The sequence below is a fragment of the Brachypodium distachyon genome, chromosome 2, assembly GCF_000005505.3.
Source record: "Brachypodium distachyon strain Bd21 chromosome 2, Brachypodium_distachyon_v3.0, whole genome shotgun sequence".
In the NCBI taxonomy this organism is placed as follows: domain Eukaryota; kingdom Viridiplantae; phylum Streptophyta; class Magnoliopsida; order Poales; family Poaceae; genus Brachypodium; species Brachypodium distachyon.
This window is the reverse complement of record NC_016132.3, coordinates 47,853,296-47,874,667: the sequence shown is the minus strand read 5'-3', so window position 1 is coordinate 47,874,667 and position 21,372 is coordinate 47,853,296. Positions and strand designations below refer to the sequence as shown.

The window sequence follows — 21,372 nt, the reverse complement described above, 5'->3', positions numbered from 1 at the left end:
TACATATTGAAACTGTAGTTATTCTGGTGAATTGGAAGCAGGCTTTTCAATGTGAGTGTGAATGTTCTCCCTCTTTCCCAGATTAAGTGACTCACCAGCTCTTTTGAATGCGTATCTACAGAAGTCTCATCTTTTTTTGGGCATGTTATGGTCACCTTATTTGGCGCAAATCAGGTTTTCGGCAAATCTGATTGTCTTTGTACCCAAATGTATACATTTCTGGAACATAATAGATCATGACAGGGCATGACAATGCCAGTACAATATGGGTTTTGTGTCTATAGCAAGAGAAATAAATATTTCATGTAGATTCACATTCATTCAAGATTTTTCTGTACATTTACATTGAAGCATGCCTTACATTGATTCTGGTACTGCAAGTATTTTATCCATTACAGCAAAATATCAAGTTAGAAGAATTGAAGCAAATTCCCAAGTTAGAAGAACTGGAAAAGCCCTTGTTCTTTCACATTGGCACAGCAGGTTTAGGTCGCCGTGCGCCTTCCTCGCTCCCTATTCCATCCAAAGCTTGTCGATACACCAAAAGGATTGTTGATACAAACGGCAGCAGTAAGAGGAGTATACTCTCCAACTTCGACAAGGTACTCTGTCAGCATATTGGCACCATATCCCCATCCAACACCATTATTGTCGTCATGGTCTTTGGCTGTTTATAAACCGTATTGCTGTGCAGATATCATCACTGTCAGCTGCTGTAAATAAACTGCAGAAGCAACAGTATGTTTAGAAGCCTACAAATTTTAGGCAAGATATTGCAGAGAAGAGAAGTTCATGAATAAAGAGGTGCATGAAATCACTCTCTATTGAGACTACTTCTACCCTATTATTCAGGATGATATTGGCACGTCCAGGCGACAGCTGCCGGCTCTCCTAGTAGATTCGACGATGAACACCATACCACGCAAGTAACAAGACGAGAGGAACAAGTACGAATACGTGCGGCACCAGAAGGGATTCATTCCAAAGCATTCTCATAGTTTTCTTAAAGTCAGGTTCGCTAAACTTAGGTTTCATCTTCGCATTTCATTTTCTCTGTATTCTCCTCAACAGCCTAAATACAGACAGATGTAGAGTTTACTTTATTCTGAATATTTTATACCAAGTAAATTATTTGGGTTGCAAGAGAGGTTGTCTCCCGTCAGTGTTTTATCTTCAACAAAGATTAGTTAAAGATATTTTACTTCGTTTCTGCTTTAGCTTTCCAGACGCTGTTGTTGTTATGTGCATTATCTACTGAAAACAATTTTTAATAATGTTCTTGTTTTCATCTGAAATACTCCGTAACTCTACTGAAAACAAGCTTTGCATTTGCATGACTACTCGTATGACAGCGATAAAACTAGCGAAGCATATGGTTACAAGAAAATGCGGAAGAAACTGCATAAGAAAAGCTCAAGAACTGACATACGAGGTTCAGTACCTAACCATGGCGGTGATCACGCTGCGATGACAGCCACCACGGCCGTGCTGTCGCCGTCGTGCCTCGCCGCAGGTAAGGGCGCCGTCGAGGCCGCGGGCCGCTACCGTCGCTGGCCATTGTGAGGCTCGGGACACTGGACACTGCAACGCGCAGCCAGCCACGGCGAGTCGCAGCTGCACGATGTTTCCTTGGACGGCGCAGCCGCTGGTCCTTCGGGCCTCTGCAACGGAGGCAAGAGCCGCGACGACGGGCGCCTCGACGGACGTTTGGCACCGGGGCGGTGGAAGAGGTGGAAGGGGTGATTCCTTATGTGTCGTCGGAGCCGGGGACGGGAGGGCGCGGCGGCGGCGTTGGATCGGGGGAGAGGAGGGCAGCGGCACTGGATCGGGGGAGGAAGGGGCGGGGACAACTGGGTGAGAGAGAGGAAATGAAAGGGTCGGCCCAGTTTGACCGTTTGGGCCGGCCCGTGCGGAAATGTGATGCCCTTGTACTGCTCTATTTGACCAAGCACTACAATACACTGCTCATCTTGTGAGGACAGTATAGATTGATCTAGACCCTAGGAACGGATGGCCCATGTCGATCTCAGGGTACCAGAGAAGAGCTCAAAAAAAAACATAAGAGGGCCAAAGCAAAATAACAACTATCAGGGAGGGCCAAAACGCAAGAACACACAGTTTGTGGTACAAAATGTAGGGACCAGAGCCCCCAGCCTAAGCCACCGAGCTCAGTATGCATACAGTGTAAGCCCAAATTTCTAAACCTAAAGAAGGGGATCGAGCGCCAGAGGAAGGCCCGACCCAGTCGCTACGGTCAGGTGAAAAAACAGGTCGGGTGGGATCCATCCACGGGACCGGTCCGGTTCGGCACTGGCCGGGCGACTGGGTCGGTTTCGTACGTTCACACCAGGAGAAAACCTACAACGTCGAACGCACCTGAGAGGAGTACGCCTTCGAGGTGGCACACCACATCGGCCTGGAAGTGGGGGCCATCTGTCAGATCGAATGGGATTTGGAGTAAAAACTTAAATGAGTTAATTTGTGGAACACATTTTCTTAAATGGGGTAAAAAAACGGAAATCCTGCTAAATGGGGAAATTGTCAAAAAAATCAGAACTTAGGGGTAAAAAAAAAGGGAATTTATTCTAAAATTATTCTCAAGTTACACACACCACAGACTCAATTGGATGAAAGGGGTTATTGTTCAACTTTTATGTAGTCATTTGATATAGTGCAAACTGCAAATTATTCAAAAGGTTACAAGCAAATGCCTCATGAAATGTGTAGGGGCATTGTAAGAGAAAACAATATTTGGATAGTACACATAATTTTTGTTTTATAGAACGAAGGCACACCAGTGCCTGGCTTTATAGATAAAGCGAGGAACAGCAAATGAAAGCACAACAAAACAGCCACAACCCGGCAAAAGGTGGAACTAATGAGCACTGGGAGGCTTCAAGTTGGCGAAGAGACACCTAAACTCCGCCGCAGCAGAGAGGAGCGCTTGGGAGATCTTGTGGGGCGCCATCGGGGACCAAAGCTGCAGAAAGAAGGCCGTTTTGAAAATATAGTTAGTAGGATGAGACGGAAACTTCTTTTCAATAGTGTATTTGTTGCGAATCGTCCAAATAGCCCAACACTGAGCAACAAAAGAGACCCACACTGTTTTCCGAGAGATACCCGAAAATCCCTGGATTCTAGCAAGAAAACCGGCAAAATTAGTGGGATCCCAATCACAAGACAAAATCTCCCGAACGCAAGCCCACATCAATCTGGCAAGCGAGCACTCAAAGAAAATATGGTCTGCCGTTTCAGGGACCCCACAGATCACACACAACCCATCCGACGGCCCATGCCTTCGGTGGATGTTAGCGTTGGACGGGAGCCAGCCGCGGTAGAGCTGCCAGAGGAACACCTTAATCTTGAGCGGCACGCGAATCTTCCAGATCTCTTTGAGGAAACAAACCGAGGGGCCGGACATCAGCTTATCGTATAAAGTCGACGTGGAGAACTCCCCCGAGGTCTCGAGTCCAATGAATGCTATCCGGCCGGTCAACCAGGGAGACGCCCGCAAGCCCCTGCTCGAGGGCCACCCACTCCGGGATATCCAGCGGACCCAGGACCTGTGGAACAGAAGGACAGGATTGTGCAAGCCCTCACCAACCGCAATATAGCAGCGATAGCAAACAGACGGGAAACCGCACCTTCAACGCAGCGGCGCCCAACCACTGGTCAAGCCAGAAACAAACCCGAAGTACACATAAATCAGTAAATCACTACCTTTGGCACGCTGATCCTTCATGTATTCTTGGATTCTTGCAGTCTAGCTCACCTACTGTAGGGATCATTTTTGGCCGCTTTAGGATACCAAGATTAATTTTTATCGTCCAAATGCTGAATAGGCATAAATAATTCCTTCTTGCAGCAGGAAAAAGACCCGGGAAGCGAAGGCCTAAGACCTAGCCATCGTCTTCTTCAAAGAAACTTCAATCTCCAGCGGTTCCCCTCGTCTCTCATGGCCGATCTGGCCTTAAGAGACGAGAGGAACCACAGATCAACGTCTGGCATCAGGTTTTGCTACCTTCTTTTGCTAGGTTTTTGTGCTTCTCGGTGGCGTCTTGACTATGGAGACGCCATCGTCTAGAAGATTGGCGTCCTGGCTCCTTCATCGTCCTGGTGTAGGCGTTGCAACCTATGCTATGGAGTCAGTGGTTCTCAAGACACGTCTTTTCGGGTTGCTGGTCTTTTTCCTTGTGGATTCATCGACGGAGAAGCAGTTTTATAGCTTGTCTCGCAAAGAGTATTACCCCAGCCATGGTGCGTTCAATGATCTTAGGTTCTCACCGTTTGAGGTGGACAGCTCATGCGGATTTTCAAAACCTCTGAGGTTAGTTCAGCTTGTGCAAGCATGGTATTCCGTCTTCTGCAATTTTGTCAACGAATATGTGAAGAAGTATCAAGATGCGAAGAATGGATCAAGAGAAGTTTACTTCGACTACAATGAAGATTTTAGTTTTGTTGAGTATCTTTGTTATTTGTGTTCGTTCGTATATCGATCTCTTGTACTTTATCTCTTGAATCAATAAATCTAGATGGTTGCTCTAAAAAAATATCCTTCTTGCAGCATCCCCCCAAAAAAATCCTTCTTGCAGCGCGGGTCGTCACCAAACGGTTCGAGAACCGGATGAGGTGAGGAAGCGAGAACCGCTGACATCTCCGGGCTGCGGTCCAGAAAATGGCCATGGTAATGGCCGCTTCCTACACCGCCTGCCACCACCACGGGCACCTCGCCGCTGGCCTCCTCTCCATGCCTCAAGCAGGCGGGAGGACTAGCCGCAGCAGTATTACCATCTCCATGAAGGCTCAGGTGGAAGCCCGCCACTGGCAACCTAGTTTCCCTTCCCCTTTTTCCCCTCCTCGCCCAACTCACACAATTTTTGTCATGGTGTTTCAATTATCTCGTAGAAAAAGCAGAGCAGTGAGCCTGGGAGTGTGAAGGGAGGCGGGGACGGGCGAGTCAGCGGTGGGCGGCGAGTGTGGCGTCGCCGGAAACTGGTATGCGGAACAATTCGGTCACCTTATATGTCTGTCTTCTTATCTCTGCGTGGTTGTTCTGAATTAGGATGGTGTGGAATGGATGGACGGGCTTGTTTCCAGATCAAGTAGCTGATTCTAATGTGCATTAGATTACAATACATCCATTTCCATATAACTGAGACTAGAATTTTTGCTTCCTTAGTTAGGAATGTGGACAGTGATGTTCAGGAGTGCTGAGAAGTGAGAACCTCCAGTTGGTGTCCATTACCATGTGGTTTATAAACCATTTACACACATTTATGATTAAGCGGGCTGTGCGATGAAAAGACCCTTTGCACACATTTGTGCGCGTGTCCTTCTGTCATGCTGGCTCATGACCTTGCTTTGAGTTACAGGTTGTTTAAGACAGTAAAAAAAGAGTCACATATTGTTATGCCGTGGACTTTTCTAGACATTCCCTTCAGCATCGTAGCATCTTTCTTGTGGTTTATGGTCATCTGTAGGAAGTAGCCTCCTTTTTCCCCTTTTGGGTTAACTGTGTCGCACTCGCATATACAACACTCCTTGGCCATTCTGAGCAATTAGGCAGGCCTTCAAGCACCCGCATATCACTTTTTTGTTTTGTTTACATATACAATAAAAATGCCATGGATAAAAACCATCGAAATGAAATCGATGGGCATTGTTGCAATGCTGTTGCACTTCTACATTCTTTCCTTATTTCCATGTATCCACAAGCACCTTGATGACACCATGCTTAAAAATTCCTTATTTTTGTTGCAGACCAAAGAGGATGACATGTTGCGGTACAAGTTGGATCGAATCCCTTTCTTAGAAGAGAAAGTGAGAAAAGTAAGGGAAAATGGGAAGCTGGTATGCTTGGACATCAACCAGCTGATGTTGTCTCAAGAGAATAGATTTGCGTTCACCATGGAGGTGGCAGAAGAAGCTAACACCTATCTTGAGAAGCACAGAAATGAGTATGGATTGAAAAAGCCTATACTACACGTTCTCAGTGACCGCATGAACGAAGCTGGGTTTTCTCGGCCTGAGGGCTACCTTTATCCTTATCCTATCAAGCCTGGTCCTTATTTCATAAAAGAAGAAGGGCATTGAATAAAATCGTAGGCTCATAGTAAGTATGTCTCACAACTTACTCTCCAATTACCTTCTTTACTGCCTCCCCCCTGTTTGAATTATTGCATATGTGATGAGTGTGCTTGCAATAAGCATGCGTAATGGTAGGAGAAGCTGCTTCTAGTCAACATTGAGAACAGAATAGCACGAGCTCACAAGAAATACTTATCACCGAACAAAATGGTATCATAGATGATCCAGTGCCTCAAGTACGTATTAGTAGTCCATCTAGCACCCTTTAAAGTGAACCAGTCTCAACTTCACGCCACTAGACTATTTATAGGGTAAGAGTATATCTATCAGGCTCTCTGGTCCATTTGGATATATAAAGCATACAACAGGGAAATTCATATAGTCTTGCTACAGCAAGTGACTGGTCCCTTATACAATCCCCTTTCATGTAGTAGCGTCTTCACATGATCATATGTGGGGATATGTATGAAGGAGCTTAGCTCTCTAGCCGTTCCTTCCACCATTACCTGGCCTTCTGCGTGGATCATGCCTAGAGTTTGCGCCTCCATAGTCATAATCCTGAATCTCTGTGAGAATCTTTCTGCTATGCCCCTGTATTTAGAGCGTAAACAACAAAAATATTTTTAATTAAGCACATGAATGAGACGCAAACATTCTAATTCTGGTTATCTGGTATTTGTTGATTTGAAGCATAAGCTATATTTTGCTTTCTCTAGTGAAGATAAGTTATCTAGCAAAAGTGGCGAGCCATGACAACATTAGAGTATAACATCAAGAGCTAGAAAGTGTTAAGTAGTACTCGCATAAATGGAATGTAAGTAACAAAACATACTGAACACATGTCGAGAGCTTTGATATCAACTTAGACGGACCTTTATCGACTTGGAAGAAACAGCATTATCAATTTCTACCACTATGTTTTGGCCTGCATGACAGAAGAAATTAGTCAAATATATGCATGTAATGACCAAGTAAAATATTTGTAAGAACAAATAGCAAACCCCATACCTGCAGATGCATTGAAGAGAACAATTAGAAGGGTGATAGCGAGTACAAAAGTGGGTTTAGGCATGTTTATCTCTGTTAACTGCTAGTAGAGTGTTATTCTCTTTGGAGGATTGTTGGCAAGAATCTATTGTGCTTCTGCCCCTTTTATACATGGATGATGGTTCAGGCTGTGGGAATGAGAGAAAGTTATAACTTTAGATACGGTCTACCAGTAATGATTGTTCTACAGATTATGATGAAACTCGATGTCCCACAATGCAAGGTCAACTGCATTTGTCTGAAGCTACTTTAAAAGTTTTTTGCTTTTCCAGTAACTATGCCTAAGTAACTGTGGCACATTCTTCTAAAGCATTTTTTGTATTAATCGTATTATACTCTGCATCTATCTGTATCATAGTAGATGAAACATCACCCTATAGCTTTGACCGGTAGATAGCATCGACTATGCTTCAAATTATCAGTCTTCTTAATGAGCTTTGCTCAGAGTGGTGGTTTTACTCTGTAAAAATTTGTCACAATTAGAATATCTCCTAGTTTTTTTCATGAGCATCAGGTATTCTACAAAATACTGGTGTGTCATAATGATGAAACAGTGCCATCTCTTCATATTATCATGGTGCAATATAAAACTTCCAGTACTTACAATATTAGCATAGTAATAAAAAATCCAATTGAATAAGTGAAAGTATCAGATAACCAAGAATTGGCATTTTGTACAGTACACCCACTATCAAATGGTAAACGCTGCACAAACGAGGCAGGCAACAGTAGGTGGAGTGAGTGCACACTGACAGCTGTCACAGTGTGCTAGAGGAGAGTGGAGTGGAAAAAAAAATGCAATGGAAATGGAGGGAGCTGCAAGTGCAAGCGTAACAGTACTCCCACTAACGGATCCATCGGTCAAAAGGAAAAAGGAACTGGCCCGTTGTCTTGTGGGCATCCTGTTTGAGATCTTCCCTATCTATCGCTGTTTGTACCAACTGGCATATGCACATACATATTCTGTTGATTTGTCTTGTTATGTATCTACGCTGTCCTTCTGTTCCATGTGGCCGTATGCCCGTTCTGTATATGGTTGGCTCTGTGACCTAACCACTCATGTATCCACTGCACTACCATCTTTGCAAAACAAGAGGATCACGACCAAGATGCAGGTGTGTTGTTGGCCGCTCATTATGTCATCCTAGGCAGAGAGCACCTATGTGAAGTTGACCATCTATTTGTTGGTTCGCAGTATTGTGACCTGTGAGAGCCAAATGCACGCAACAAGAGACCGATTTCAGAGTCACTGCTTTTTATCCTACCATAGACTAGCCACTGGTTCCTTACAGTCCCAAGTGCAGTAGGATTTTAGGAACTGCATCCCACTACCTTGCTGCCTTCATGTGCGACACCACATACATAATCTTTCCTGAACAACATGACTACACACGTAAAGAAGCTACTGTATGATCATGCTGAAAATGTCAACATCATGCCAGAGTGCACGTGTGACTGTGCAATAGTTACATTGCGATTGCACTGAGATGGTTTAGCAGTCAGCACAAGGACCATTATGAACTATATAGTTAAGCACTTACCAAGAATCTTGTACATGAGCACAACTTTTTAGTCAGAAACGAGAAATTCTGAAACATAGTAGCAGTAGGAGAGGAATACGGTGGAGCAAATGGATCGACGTTCTTTTTTATTCCAGGAAAAAGCATGGTGGTATGTTATATCTTTACTGTTGCACAATCATTTTGTAACATCAGACAGAAAATCTTTTCTTAAATATGCGTAAGCACTTAAAATAGATGAGAACAGTCAGAAGCACTATGAATGGTTAGCTAATACTTAAAGCCAGAAGCGTCCTTTCCCCATGACGATATTTTGGAGCTATGGGTTAGCTTTATTACTTGTCAATTTGTTTCGTACCATCTTATAGATAGAGATGTATTTCTGATCTTCAAAGCAAAGTTTCTTGATCAGTGGTTCACTGGTTTGATTACCGTGACCTGAATCTCTCCGCGCGTAACTTTTCTCTTGCAGGCAACCATTTAAATCTGTTCGCTGGTTTGATTACCATGGCCTGGTCAATTGCTATCTTTGTGATTTTCTTATTTCGGGCATTCTTTTCATTCTCAATAAATCACTGGGTGAAATTCGGAAAAGCTATGTGACAAAGGGACTAAGCATGCTTCTAAGCTCTAACCTTTCAGCATAAAATTTTACAGGATCAGGGAGCACGAGTTGATGGGACCTCCTTTCTGACGGTCCTTCACAACATCCGGGAGGAGTTGGTGCGTTGGGCGAGTGCGGGTCTATGTGCTCCGTCGTTTGCTGCCATGTTGGCGAGTGGGTTGCTAGACGCTACGTAAGGGTTTTTGTGTTTTTGGGCAACCCTTGTGGCGTTGTAACCGCTGGTACGGTGTTGTAACTGGCCTTCTGGCCCTTCCTTCTTATATTGATGATACACCCGCTGGGTTGCATTCTTGAAAAAAAAAATGGACCTCCTTTCAGAATGGAGCGCTGAAGTGTATACACTGCACAGTGTGAGAGGAGCTGTGAAAGCTCTGAATAATGCTTGGAAAAAACAAAAATTCAAGATGTTCTCCATCTCCAGATCTCTTTTTTTTCCCAAAAAGAGGATAACCAATGTCCTCTGCATCTCTCCAGATCTCTTAAAAGTTGCAGCCAGCTCTCCAGGTTATATAATGTCTGGTGAAGGCAGTGGAGCCTATTCGTTCTAGACTGTTGTTTGTATTGCTTCAGTGCCTGCGATCAGAATGCCGAGATTCGCTGGACGATATTTGCATTAAAAAACACTGTGTGGGTCATCATTTCTCATCAAAGCCATGATTAATCAGAGATCCATCTGCCCATGTTATTGTTGTCTTGATCTATTGTACCGATATTGATATTTTCCACAAATTTAAGGTTTGGGACAGAGTTACCTTATTTGAGCGAAGGGAACTTAGCTGCCTGGCACTGGACTACTGGTAGTACTCCAAGGCAGGAGAGAAGCTACGTAATGACTAATGGAGGTTGATTATCCTTTTGGAGGCAACCATATCCTGAATTTTAACTTACGAGAAGTTGATCAAGTTAATCTTTTTTTTGGGAAGAAGATCAAGTTGATCCGGTTGTCCCATTGTGAAGCCGTCTGGATATTCACGCCGATAATTCATGATTGTACTAGTTGGAGCCACCGACCCAGATTATAATACCGTAGTGAGTACAGATTAGTAAAACAAATTGTTCGCAAGGCTTCATACAAACAAAAGTGAAAAATCTAGCAGCACAAATTGTACTGGTCTAGACATGTACCTTTGTAAGTTTCAAATAGCCCTGTAGGAACCAACGGCACTAATACATTCTCCCTCCGATCCATATTAATTGTCTCAAATTTGTCCCAGACATGGATGTATCTATGACCAAAAAGTGTCTAGATACATGTAATATTTCGACAACTAATATGGATCGGAGGTAGTACTAAACGAAAACAAAACATAAAAAAAATTAAGTAGGATTATTCATTTCAGGGAGGTGGCATACTCGTTGACAGAGAGTCGTCCGTGGTGACAAGGTCAATCCCGATGCTCCACGACTTCATCTTTTGGCACGTGCAATGAAAATATGCATGTGTGGTGGGGTATATGTAGGTGTGTGTATTTCTATATTCTCTTTCGAGGTAATAACACTGGGTGCAAGAAATTGTATCGCGCGAGCAATTTAGTAAAACAACTTGCAAAATGGGGCCAGATGGTACACGAACTTGACTTCTGGGTGCACTTTTGGTTGGATTAGTCCGAAATTAGCCATGTCAGCGCCACGTGGAGTTCAGACTGGTTTGTACATTTGCGTATAAGCCCTTCGCTATGTTTTTTAGGCCCCTACGTTTCTCAGGCAAGTTGCATTTTTGCAAAACAAACACCCTATAAGATTAATTTTTCTTGTTTCGCTCCCTGCCCCTTCGATTACTTCCTCTGCCCCTTCGCCTCTCTCCCCCGCGCACGAACCGAACCGTTCCATCTTTCACCACAAACACCGAGGTCGTCCCAGGCGATCACTACGGAATCGGCGGTGGCGGTGGCGACAGGACGTAGGGTTAGGAGATTTGATTCGTAGGCGTTTTTTTTACAAAAGCGAATAAGCACGGGGGCTTTCTGTAAAATGAACAAGTCATCCGACGCGTGCCAAATCCAGTGTGGCAAGCCACGTGTTTCCCCTCCATTGGCTCTGACCAAAAGTGCACCCGCAAGTCAAGTTTTGTACCACCTGATCTTATTTTGCAAGTTGTTGTACTAAATTGCTCGCGCGATACATGTTTTTGTACCCCCAATGTTATTACTTCTTTCTATATTATACTTGGCGGTTCTTGAAAAATTCCAGCAACATGTGTCTTTGTGCAGAGCCTAGTTGCACGATATCATAAAATGTGATGCAAGGGCGCACAGTATCGAACTTCCTCTTCTATGGTCATCCGTTCCTCGTGGACGACTTGCACCAAGTGTCCCGGCCGCGCCTTTGTGCCGCTTTCTCGCGTCACGTCGTCAAGCCTGACGGCTCACGGATCTCGAGCACCCCACGCGGCGTCGGGAGCTTGCTGCCGTGTAGATCCACCGCTGGAAGCTCGCCACCTTGTGGCTCCACCGTCGAGAGCTCGTCGGTGATTGTTTGTTTTTTAAATTCTGCGAACATTAAAAAATTCGAAAATGGAAGTTGAAAATTAAAAGCTTCAACTGAAAACGTGAAAGTAAAAAGTTGAAAAATATCAAAAGCTAAAAAAAATAGAAGTTGATAAAATTGGAAGTCAAAGGTACAAAATAAAATGGTCCTTTTCTTTTTCCTCGGGCATCACAAGTTCCTAGATCTGGCGTTGGTCACAATGACTCTGGACGTCTGTTGTACTGGTTATTTTCATGCTACGTTTCCTTGTTGTTGCATAAAGTTATGTCCATATATTCATTTTACCTGGAAGTCACTTCACCGCCGTACGACATGGAAAGTGCTTCTTTCTGGCTACATGTGTTGTGGCATCTTTTCAATGTTTCTGTTCGAACGAAATGGAGACTTGTTGCATTCGCTAAAATATGCAAGATTATTGAATGCCTTGAAGTGATAAAAAAAACACTACAATGATGTTTGCATAAGTTAATACTGCCTACGTTCCATCCTAAACGACGTTTTGGAAAACTAATTTAATTCAGTTCTCCGTTTTACCGAAGTTTTGATATTGCCACGAGTAGATAGACAAGATCTAGTATCACCTCATCGACGTGGCCTGGTGGGCAAAACCGAGACGAACGCCGACACGGCGATACATGCCTGGTCGGCATACCTCCAGAGGCCGAGCAGAGCCCATTACGGTGTGGCGAGCTCGCAGCCGCACAAACAAAATAAGCCCATCACGATTCATGATCGTCTGGGGCGTTGGGCGTATCTTCATTCTTCACAACCCGTCACTCACCGGCCTCGATGCCCGAGCCCATCCGCCGCGTCGTCCCTGTCTTTCTTTTTTCCTGTTTTCTTCTCCTCCTGCTGCACCGGTTCGAGCCAGCCAAACGCGGACACCTGGATCGCCCCTGCCCAGCACAACGCGTGTCCCCCCGACGTGGCGCTCATGTACACCCCCTCGCGCGACACGTGCCCAGCCCTCTCCTCCCAGCTCAACCGCTATAAAATCACCAGGCAACCAAGCTGCTCACCACAACAAACAACACAGCTCTCTCCCCATCATTGCTAAAATCCTTCGAAGGCAACTTTACATCGTACCGCTAACACTATCCGTATCCACGCTTTTAGTTCGAGCATCTGCTTTTTAGCTTTGCAATGGCTTCTCGTCAGGATCAGGCTAGCTACCGCGCCGGGGAGGCCAAGGCCCGCACCGAGGTCAGTTCCTTGCACTCTCCACGAATCCAAGATCTCTCATTTTTTTTGCGGTCGGTCACTAACACTTCTTACACTGCGTGTGCATTGCATTGCAGGAGAAGACGGGGCACGTGATGGGCGCGGCGCAGGAGAAGGCGCGGGAGGCCAAGGACACGGCGTCCGACGCCGCGGGCCGCGCCATGGGCAGGGGCGGCGACGCCAAGGAGGCGACCAAGGAAAAGGCTTACGAGGCCAAGGACATGGCCTCCGACGCGACGGGCCGAGCCATGAACAAAGGCCGCGACGCCGCGGAGGTGACCAAGGAGAAAGGCCTCGAGGCCAAGGACAAGACCGCCGAGACGGCCCAGCAGACCGGGAGCTACATTGGGCAGACCGCCGAGGCCGCCAAGCAGAAGGCCGCCGGCGCCGCGCAGTACGCCATGGACACCGTGGTGGCCGGCAAGGACAAGACAGGAAGCGTCCTCGTGCAGGTAATGCTGTTTATTTACATTTTTTGGGGGAGAGTAATTAGTGAAATCTTTAATCTTGTGATAGACGATGTGAAAAAGGATGTTTTTGTGTGGATTCTGTCTTGTCTGTAGGCAGGGGAGACGGTGAAGAGCGCGGCGGTGGGGGCCAAGGACGCGGTGATGAACACCATCGGAATGGGCGCCGACAACAACGGCAGCAGCACTAACGTCCCCGGCAAGGACACGAGCACTTACAAGCCTGGGAAGGGTTACTAATCTTTCGAAAAGGAGGGCAACTAATCGTGCTACTGTCGAAGTGTTACCTGATGTATGTTTCTAAGTTGTAGTTTGATTTCTACGTGTCTGTTGCCACTTTGGTTTCTAAATTAGTGTTACATGTGGAGGTTGTAATGTGTCAGGACCTAGACAAATGCCCACCGATGCATTCCTTGACTCCTCCATTTGATGTTTCCGTTTCAGAATATAATAAAGGTGTACTCGAACTGTTTTGTTCTGTAAGTCTGTCCAGTAATGTGAGCGCAGTTGCGATCTTTCTGAATTGATGGTGATGTACTGATACTGGGATCATATCCTAAGTTCGTAACGCGTGTATAATTTGCCTTAGATCTGCCTTAATTCGTTCTGGTGGTAACCGGATGGTTGCAGAAATGGTGCATTTTCGCTTTCGGACCCTCATTTTTTATTGGTGCATCTGGACTCTCATATACAGGTCCTATAAGGCTGCTTGCGTATGACTGTATGAGCTGCAAGAATACAACCATAACTCCGTAACATCCGATAATACGGAGTGACTGGTTATTGCGGACTTCGTGTACGGAGCAACCATGCAAGTTGTTCACACAAAGCAAACACATAAAACGATTAGTCGGAAGAAAGTCGGTCGGATACATAGACAACGCCATACACACGCTTAAAACGAAAAGGGGTACTGGCCAGTGGGTAGCATCAGCAGCAGCTGAACCGCTCGGATCGAACACCAATAGCATGCAGGGTCAGAAACTCAGAATGGGGCGAACTTGGTTTTGAGGGCGCTGATTTCGTCCTCGTCCATGAGGAACGTCTTGGTGAGCACCTCCATGGGCATGGCCGGCTTGGTGGAGAAGAGCGAGAACGTCGGAACGATGACGCCGGGGGACTGTGCGTCGAACATGGCCATGAACACGGCGTCGCCGGTGCCGACGTTGAGCTGGAAGTGCTGCAGGCCGCGGGGCACGACGTAGAGCTCGTTCTCCTTCACCACCTTGGAGTAGAGCCGGTTGAGCCCGGAGGTGAAGCCCACCATGACCTCGCCCTTGAGCACCAGCACGAGCTCCGAGGCGCGCGGGTGCGAGTGCGGCGGGTTCAGGCCGCCTGGGGCCAGGTCGGTGCGCGTGATGGAGAGCCCCAGCGTGTTCAGGCCCGGGAAGGCCGACACCGTGGCGCGTGTGGAGTTGACGCCGAAAGGGTTGCCGGTGTCGCCCGCGGAGATCATGGCGCCCGAGAAGAAGTCGTCGTCCACCACCGACGCCGCTGGCTTGCACGGGAACCCGTCGAGCGACGTCGTGCCCGTCAGGTCGGCCACGCAGAAGTCCTGAAGCGGCGGCGGGTCTGAGAGAACGACCCAGGGCGCCGTGGCCAGGGCCAGCGTGACCAGCACCTGGAGCGTGACGTAGCGAGCCGATGCCATCGATCAGGTGGAAGTATCGATCCTAGGAGTCTACTGACTCGTAAAGTCCTATGCTCACACGAATTGCTCCCCTGCCGTTTGGCTCCGTGGAATCGCAGTGTCCTCTTTAACTTGTGGTGACTCTGCTTTGCGGTTTCTTGACTTATAGATAGCGCGCGGCGCAGTGCATGCACGACTGGAGTTGATGCACTGATGCGCTGCTGCCGGCGGCTTACTGGGTCGCAAAGCTCGTGCATGGCAGACATCGAGGAACCAATGATAACTCGTTAATTAATTTGTTGCTCGTCCTGGCTGTTTGTCCCTGACGAGGTCGCGGCACCATTTGGCTAACCAATGATAACGCTCTGATGGGGGGCTTTATTAATCTATTGCATGCTCGTCGTGACTGTTTGTCGCTGTCGAAGGTTACGACACCATTTGGCCTATGATGGGATCGAGTTGAACTTCCGGCGCGCAGCGACGGGTTCTAGTGTTTGTGTCCGGCGCAGGTGCCCAATAGCTGGACGCTCTTCGTTCTAGCTGCGAAAATGCCGATCCGCATCTGGGTTTCAAGTTGCTCACAAGTATGTACTACTCGCTCGATCCATTTGAGGTGCCCTGCGCGCACACCACCTCCTGACTGGGGAATTCCATCTGCGTACGGGTCTACGGATGTGGCTGCCCTTCATGGTGCTCGGGCATAGAACAAGCCACGGACAAATAAGCAGACAAGCAGTACGTTCACTGGTTCACCACAATGGAATTACGGGGTCAGACCAACTGAACGACGATCAATACTCTTAGACAGTAATTAAATGGAGTGCCTACTGTTTTTTAAGAAAGACGATTTGGCTTTATCTTTACACTTATAACAATTTGAACTGGTGATCGTCTGTTCACCTTCACCCTATGTAGGCTTCTTCCTAGATTTTTAATCGATCATTTGACTCCCAACCATTCAATATGGTATATAAATGTCTTGTGATCTTTTGATTATAGATTGGTTTACATATACTTTCATATTTTTTTGAATAAAATCTTATTTAGCATAAAATTGGAAAATATGAACATATAAATTTTCAAAAGCTCATCCATGTAATGTATACTGTTTTTGATTCCGTAGCAATGCATGTGCATCTAGCTAGTTTATTCAACGAACTGAGTGCACTTGACGAAAAAATTAACGACAACAAATATTTCAGATAGTGAAAGTTACACCAAAAACCTTTGAAGTCATCTTCTCTCCTTGCGTCATTCGTATCTTGATTTTTTTTCAAATATCTCGTGACGAAATAGTAGAAGACCAAATCTGAACGAGCTGCACTCCGGCGGGTGAGAACTTGAGATTGTTGAACACAAGGTGGCCAAGGACAAACGCATAGTAAAGTGAGGTTGAGCCGTGAAATCATCGCCGAAACGATGAGAAAGATGATGAAACTATGAGTCGTGAGATCCACAAGCTGCACGGAATAGATCATGATAGTCACACGGATTTTATTCGGCTTCTAAGATCATCTTCTCAAAAAAACTGCCCTTCCCCATTTTCCTCGAGAAACGTGAGGAGGGCAGCTTCCCAGAGGAAGCTCCAAAGAACTGGGCTGAGACGGCTCGTGCATTGCCGGATGCGTCTGATTGAAAATTTCGTTTTTCTGCACAGTCCATTTATCTGTAGTGGCCCCTCAACGGGCCTGTTGTTGGGTCATGGTCTCCCCAGTGCAAATGTGTGCCATGAGGCCCACACCGCAATAACCAAATACATCAGTCACGCGATGGTTTCAAAAATTGTGCGGGACAAAGGATTTTAACCATGATATCAAAACAAAATGCAATGGGTTTTTAATCCTTAGCATGGTTGTTTGTCTTCGTCCGGACTTGACAACGTGTTAGGATTATGTACGGAAGATTATACTTAACCTATCTTCTGAGTAATATATAATTTGATTTTAGTTCTTTTCTTCAAAAGAAGAAAAAATAAGAATTTTTAGGACAAATACCGATGGGTTGCACATTTCTTTGCTAGCATTTTCAAGTATTCTTTATTGAAGATTCAAGATACACCTACTCCGTAGTCCGTATGACATGTGTTTAACTTCAAACCATACATACTTGAGCATGAGTACGAATTTAGGATTGGGGCAGCTCGATATCCAAATGCATCGTACTCCCTCCGTCCAACAAAGGATGTCTCAATTTTGACTAAATTTGAATGCATCTATACATTAAGTCATGTCTAGATTCATCTAAATTTTGACAAACTTGAGTCATCTTTTGTTGGACGGAGAGAGTATCATTTTGAGTTTTATGATATATTTTCATCACATTTCTCCTATCACTTTAATTATTTATCATACTTCCTCGGTCCAACAAAGGCTGTCTCAACTTTGACTAAATTTGAATGTATCTATATACTAAGTCACATCTAAATACATCCAAATTTTGACAAACTTGAGACATCCTTTGTTGGACGGAGGGAGTACTTTATTTAATTGTATGTCACATAAATCGATCATTTCTTGTTATGTCATGGCTGGGGAGGATACATCAGGCCATCAGGGCGACAAAGAGCAATGTCGTGGATAAGCACCTATTTGGAGAGTCGCACGAACACTTTTTTAAATACCCCATGTCACTTTATCGTCTAATGATGCCGATGTCGCCCCTCTCCTCCAGATCGTCGCCCCGCCCCTCTCGAAGCCATTGACGCCCCTTATGACCTCACTGGAGCCATATAAGGTGTGTTTGGTAGGTTGGCACCACTTTTGCTAATTTGCCCAGAAAACCACGCATTTCCGGTCACAATGTAACAACAAGCCCGTAATGACGTGATTAAGCGATTTGACAGTTTTTCTTATAGGTCGGGCCCACCTATCAGGTGACAGTCAAACAAACCCGACCCGACCCGTTAGCCCGGTAAGACAACATCACTTTTGACCGAGCGCCGCCAGCATTGTCAACCTCCATAATCTAAAAACCATCGACCAGCTGCAACAGGTTCTCCGGCGCCGTCCCCGTGGAAATCGGCTTCTGCCCGCACCTGCAGCCTCGACCTCAGCTCCAACGCCTTCAACAGCATGCTCCCGGGATCCATCGGGCGTCTCTCCTCGATGTTCTTCTTGTCAGACTGTCCGTGAACCTGCTCGCGGGTCCCATCCCGGACTCCATGTCCGGCTGCACCAAGCTCGCGGAGCTCCACCTGAGAGGCTGAGAGGCAATGGCCTCAACGACGCCATCCCGGACACGCTGTTCGACCTCGGGCTAGAGATGCCATCCCGGAGGAGAAAGTGGCGGAGCCGAGGCGAGTGGTGGAGAGCCGGGGAGAAGGCCATGGCTGCCGTACGTGGCCATGGATGGAGGTGGGTGGTTGACTGTGGAGGGCTCGGGAAAGAGAAGGGCTAAGATTCTGGCATAACGGGTCGGGTCGGGTCGGATTTGTCCGACCTGTCACCTGACAGGTTGGCCCGACCTGTAAGGAAAACTGCCAAATCGCTTAATCACGTCATTACGGGCTTGTTGTTACATTGTGACTGAAAATGTGTGGTTTTTCGGACAAATTAGCAAAAGTGGTGACTGCGTGAGAAGCCTGCCCCAATATGTGTGGTTTTGTGAAATTTACTTTTCTTTTTTATAAAGGGAGATGTTGATCCTAGACGTGCTGAGTACATACAAATATACAACCGTGTAGCTTGTATCCGTTCAGAAATGCTGAGCAGAGATGTTGTTTAGTAGTAGTCTGTATATGTTGAGACATCATGATCTTATTTGGTAGCCTGTATCTGAGTTAGATTTGGTTATCTCCTCCGTGAGACGGTGAGGGGTACCACCACTACTGTAAGATGCGATTTTTTTATTAAAAAAAACACAACCTCTAGAAAGATTTTGACAGCAGTAACATATGTTTGGGTAGTACATAGGTGAGCCAATTCATAAGTACTAACTAAATTGGATGGTTAAGACTTGAGATCATGCTATCGATAGTTGATAGCTAAGTTTGAGTTTACTTCGAAGCATTCTGGTACAATATTTGGTCGTAATTTGTGGTGGCATCCTATTATGAAATCGGCTTTTGGGTATCTTACACATTGAAGCACAATTGTGCCGTCTGAGGAGCATTGATAAGGTAAGCAAATGGCCTCGGGCCTGTTGGTGAGATTGACAGTGGAGTATTTTGGGAGGAAGAGGAGTAGCTAGTTATGGAGATTGGTCTTGACAGGTGGTGAGTTATTCCAAGATAGGTCTAAGTTGACGAGGCAAAAGATGATGTCCTATAGAATCATTTCCCCCTTTTTATTGGCTTAAGCAACGTTGATATCATCAGAATAGACCTCTTCCATCTCCCTGTATCATAACGCGATGTCACATGTGATTCTCATCAGCCGCGACATAAAAAGGATCATGCGTGCATGCAGTACATCTTTGCGTCAAAAAGAAAGGGCGGAAGGCCACAGCTTTATCTGCGTTTGCGTTGCACCTCAGCACCTGCACGCCACAGGGGGATCGGGCGCACGCTGCCGGTGCCGGGCATAGCTTTTTCGACTCCAATCTGAGGCCGATCGAACCGCCAAATGGTGTCTTCCCCCGACAAATTAAGAGTCCCCGACAGCAAAAGGGTCACGACGAGCTAACCCAGAATCGCCTCAGTATCATCGGTCCATCACCAGCTGCAGTGCACGCGCTTTTGAGACCCAGTAAACCGCCGGCAGCAGCATCGATCAGCATCCACATCAACTGCCCCCCGTGCACGCACCACTGATCGGTGCACTAGGATTCCCCCCTCTCTATATATAACGAACCAACGCAACACATAGTCACCACGCCAAGAAGTCTTAGCTAATTATCCACGTACAGAACCCAACCCCAGAGACCACAAGAAAACGATTCGTGCAAGGTATACATACATCTGAACCTGATGGCATCAGCTCGCTACGTTACCCTCCAGGTGGTGCTGCTGGTCGCGGTGGCCCTCGCCGCAGCGCCCTGGCTCGTTCTCTCGGACCCCACGCCGCTTCAGGACTTCTGCGTGGCCGACCTGAAGGCCGCGACGGCGCTCGACGGGTTCCCGTGCAAACCAGCGGCCACAGTGGTGGACGATGACTTCTTCTCGGCCGCCATTATCTCGGCGGGCAACACCAGCAACCCCTTCGGCGTCAACTCCACGCGCGCCACCGTGGCGGCCTTCCCGGGGCTGAACACGCTGGGGCTCTCCATCACGCGCACCGACCTTGCGCCGGGGGGCCTGAACCCGCCGCACTCGCACCCGCGCGCCTCGGAGCTCGTGCTGGTGCTCAAGGGCGAGGTCATGGTAGGCTTCACCTCCGGGCTCAACCGGCTCTACTCCAAGGTGGTGAAGGAGAACGAGCTCTTCGTCGTGCCCCGCGGGCTGCAGCACTTCCAGCTCAATGTGGGCACCGGCGACGCCGTGTTCATGGCCATGTTCGACGCCCAGTCGCCCGGCGTGGTCACGCCGACGTTCTCGCTCTTTGCGACCAAGCCGGCCGTGCCCATGGAGGTGCTCGCCAAGACGTTTCTCATGGGCGAGGACGAAGTCGATGTTATCAAGTCCAGATTCGCCGGCTTCTGATCGCGGAAACGAGTGTTCGTTCTTCTAGCAGTTCATCTGCTGAATCAATTGCTGGCGCAGCTACGCAGTGTGCCAGTACTCATTGTTTGCGTGCGTGCATGCATGTATGTGTATTCTTTCATTTATTCACATTGTTCTTGTACTTCTGTATTCGAGTCTCTGTACTGTTTCTCGATCTGTGGGGTGTGCTGTGTGCATGTGTGTGTTTGTTTGCCCGCCTGCAGAGGTCGCTGGCTTGCTGCTTAGTCAACTGTTTTTCTTGTAAAAGGCCAGTATAAGATGTATACAACAGAGAGAGAAAATGTTACTCCCTCCTTCCCACGTTAAGTGACCAAATATAAACCACAAGAGTTCCGTCAATCCCTTTTCTACCGTGTTATTCTTCTAATCGAACCGTTGAGTCCAACAGTCATTTTCCTAAAATATATATACAAAAGTATAAAAATAAAGTTACAAAAACATTAACAAAACGTAAAAATTATGTAAAAGATCTGAGAACACTAACACAAAATTACGTATCTACACGTGACACAAAATTTTAAATTCAAATATGTTTCAATTGATAGGATGGAGAAACATAGATGGAAAACTATACCCATGGTAGTTGGCCGTGGGCCTAATAATTCCCGTTGCAATATAGCAAGATGGCAGACCCATTTCCATTTCCTTTCCTTCTATCCACCCATCTGGGGCCTCTTTGATTCAAAGTA

At 46.6% G+C, this 21,372-nt stretch overlaps 5 protein-coding genes and 1 long non-coding RNA gene across 9 annotated transcripts; 3 read left to right on the top strand and 3 right to left on the bottom strand.

The window, feature by feature from the left end:
- Positions 1-285: 285 nt before the first annotated feature.
- LOC112271091 lies at positions 286-1,894 on the bottom strand. The gene is made up of 2 exons (XR_002963928.1): positions 1,442-1,894; positions 286-724 (listed from the first exon to the last, which is right to left on the bottom strand). It is a non-coding gene; the product is annotated as an uncharacterized LOC112271091 (long non-coding RNA).
- A 2,662-nt stretch (positions 1,895-4,556) lies between these two features.
- LOC100838181 (protein PLASTID TRANSCRIPTIONALLY ACTIVE 7) lies at positions 4,557-9,695 on the top strand. Of its 4 annotated transcripts, none has more exons than XM_010233908.2 (4): positions 4,557-4,807; positions 4,915-4,995; positions 5,761-6,116; positions 9,312-9,695. In XM_010233908.2, the coding sequence occupies exons 1-3, from the start codon at positions 4,676-4,678 to the stop codon at positions 6,091-6,093; spliced, it is 546 nt and encodes a 181-aa protein (XP_010232210.1). In that variant the 5' UTR covers positions 4,557-4,675; the 3' UTR covers positions 6,094-6,116; positions 9,312-9,695. The 4 variants fall into 4 exon arrangements, with proteins under 4 accessions (XP_010232210.1, XP_010232205.1, XP_010232208.1 ...); XM_010233903.2 differs by having other exon boundaries at positions 4,906-4,995; XM_010233906.3 differs by having other exon boundaries at positions 4,558-4,807; positions 5,761-6,112.
- Positions 6,245-7,290, bottom strand: LOC100837568. Its single transcript, XM_010233902.3, has 3 exons — positions 7,096-7,290; positions 6,960-7,012; positions 6,245-6,678 (listed from the first exon to the last, which is right to left on the bottom strand). The coding sequence occupies exons 1-3, from the start codon at positions 7,157-7,159 to the stop codon at positions 6,571-6,573; spliced, it is 225 nt and encodes a 74-aa protein (XP_010232204.1). The 5' UTR covers positions 7,160-7,290; the 3' UTR covers positions 6,245-6,570.
- Positions 9,696-12,785: 3,090 nt separating the features above from the next.
- LOC100836643 (late embryogenesis abundant protein 14) lies at positions 12,786-13,937 on the top strand. Its single transcript, XM_003569593.3, has 3 exons — positions 12,786-12,969; positions 13,065-13,439; positions 13,551-13,937. Exons 1-3 carry the CDS (start codon positions 12,910-12,912, stop codon positions 13,692-13,694), a joined length of 579 nt encoding a protein of 192 aa, XP_003569641.1. The 5' UTR covers positions 12,786-12,909; the 3' UTR covers positions 13,695-13,937.
- Positions 13,938-14,280: 343 nt separating this feature from the next.
- On the bottom strand, positions 14,281-15,204 carry LOC100846908 (germin-like protein 1-2). Its single transcript, XM_003566990.2, has one exon. It carries the CDS (start codon positions 15,103-15,105, stop codon positions 14,440-14,442), a length of 666 nt encoding a protein of 221 aa, XP_003567038.1. The 5' UTR covers positions 15,106-15,204; the 3' UTR covers positions 14,281-14,439.
- Positions 15,205-19,907: 4,703 nt separating this feature from the next.
- Positions 19,908-21,006, top strand: LOC100836956 (germin-like protein 1-2). The gene has a single exon (XM_003569594.3). It carries the CDS (start codon positions 19,991-19,993, stop codon positions 20,660-20,662), a length of 672 nt encoding a protein of 223 aa, XP_003569642.1. The 5' UTR covers positions 19,908-19,990; the 3' UTR covers positions 20,663-21,006.
- Positions 21,007-21,372: the final 366 nt, after the last annotated feature.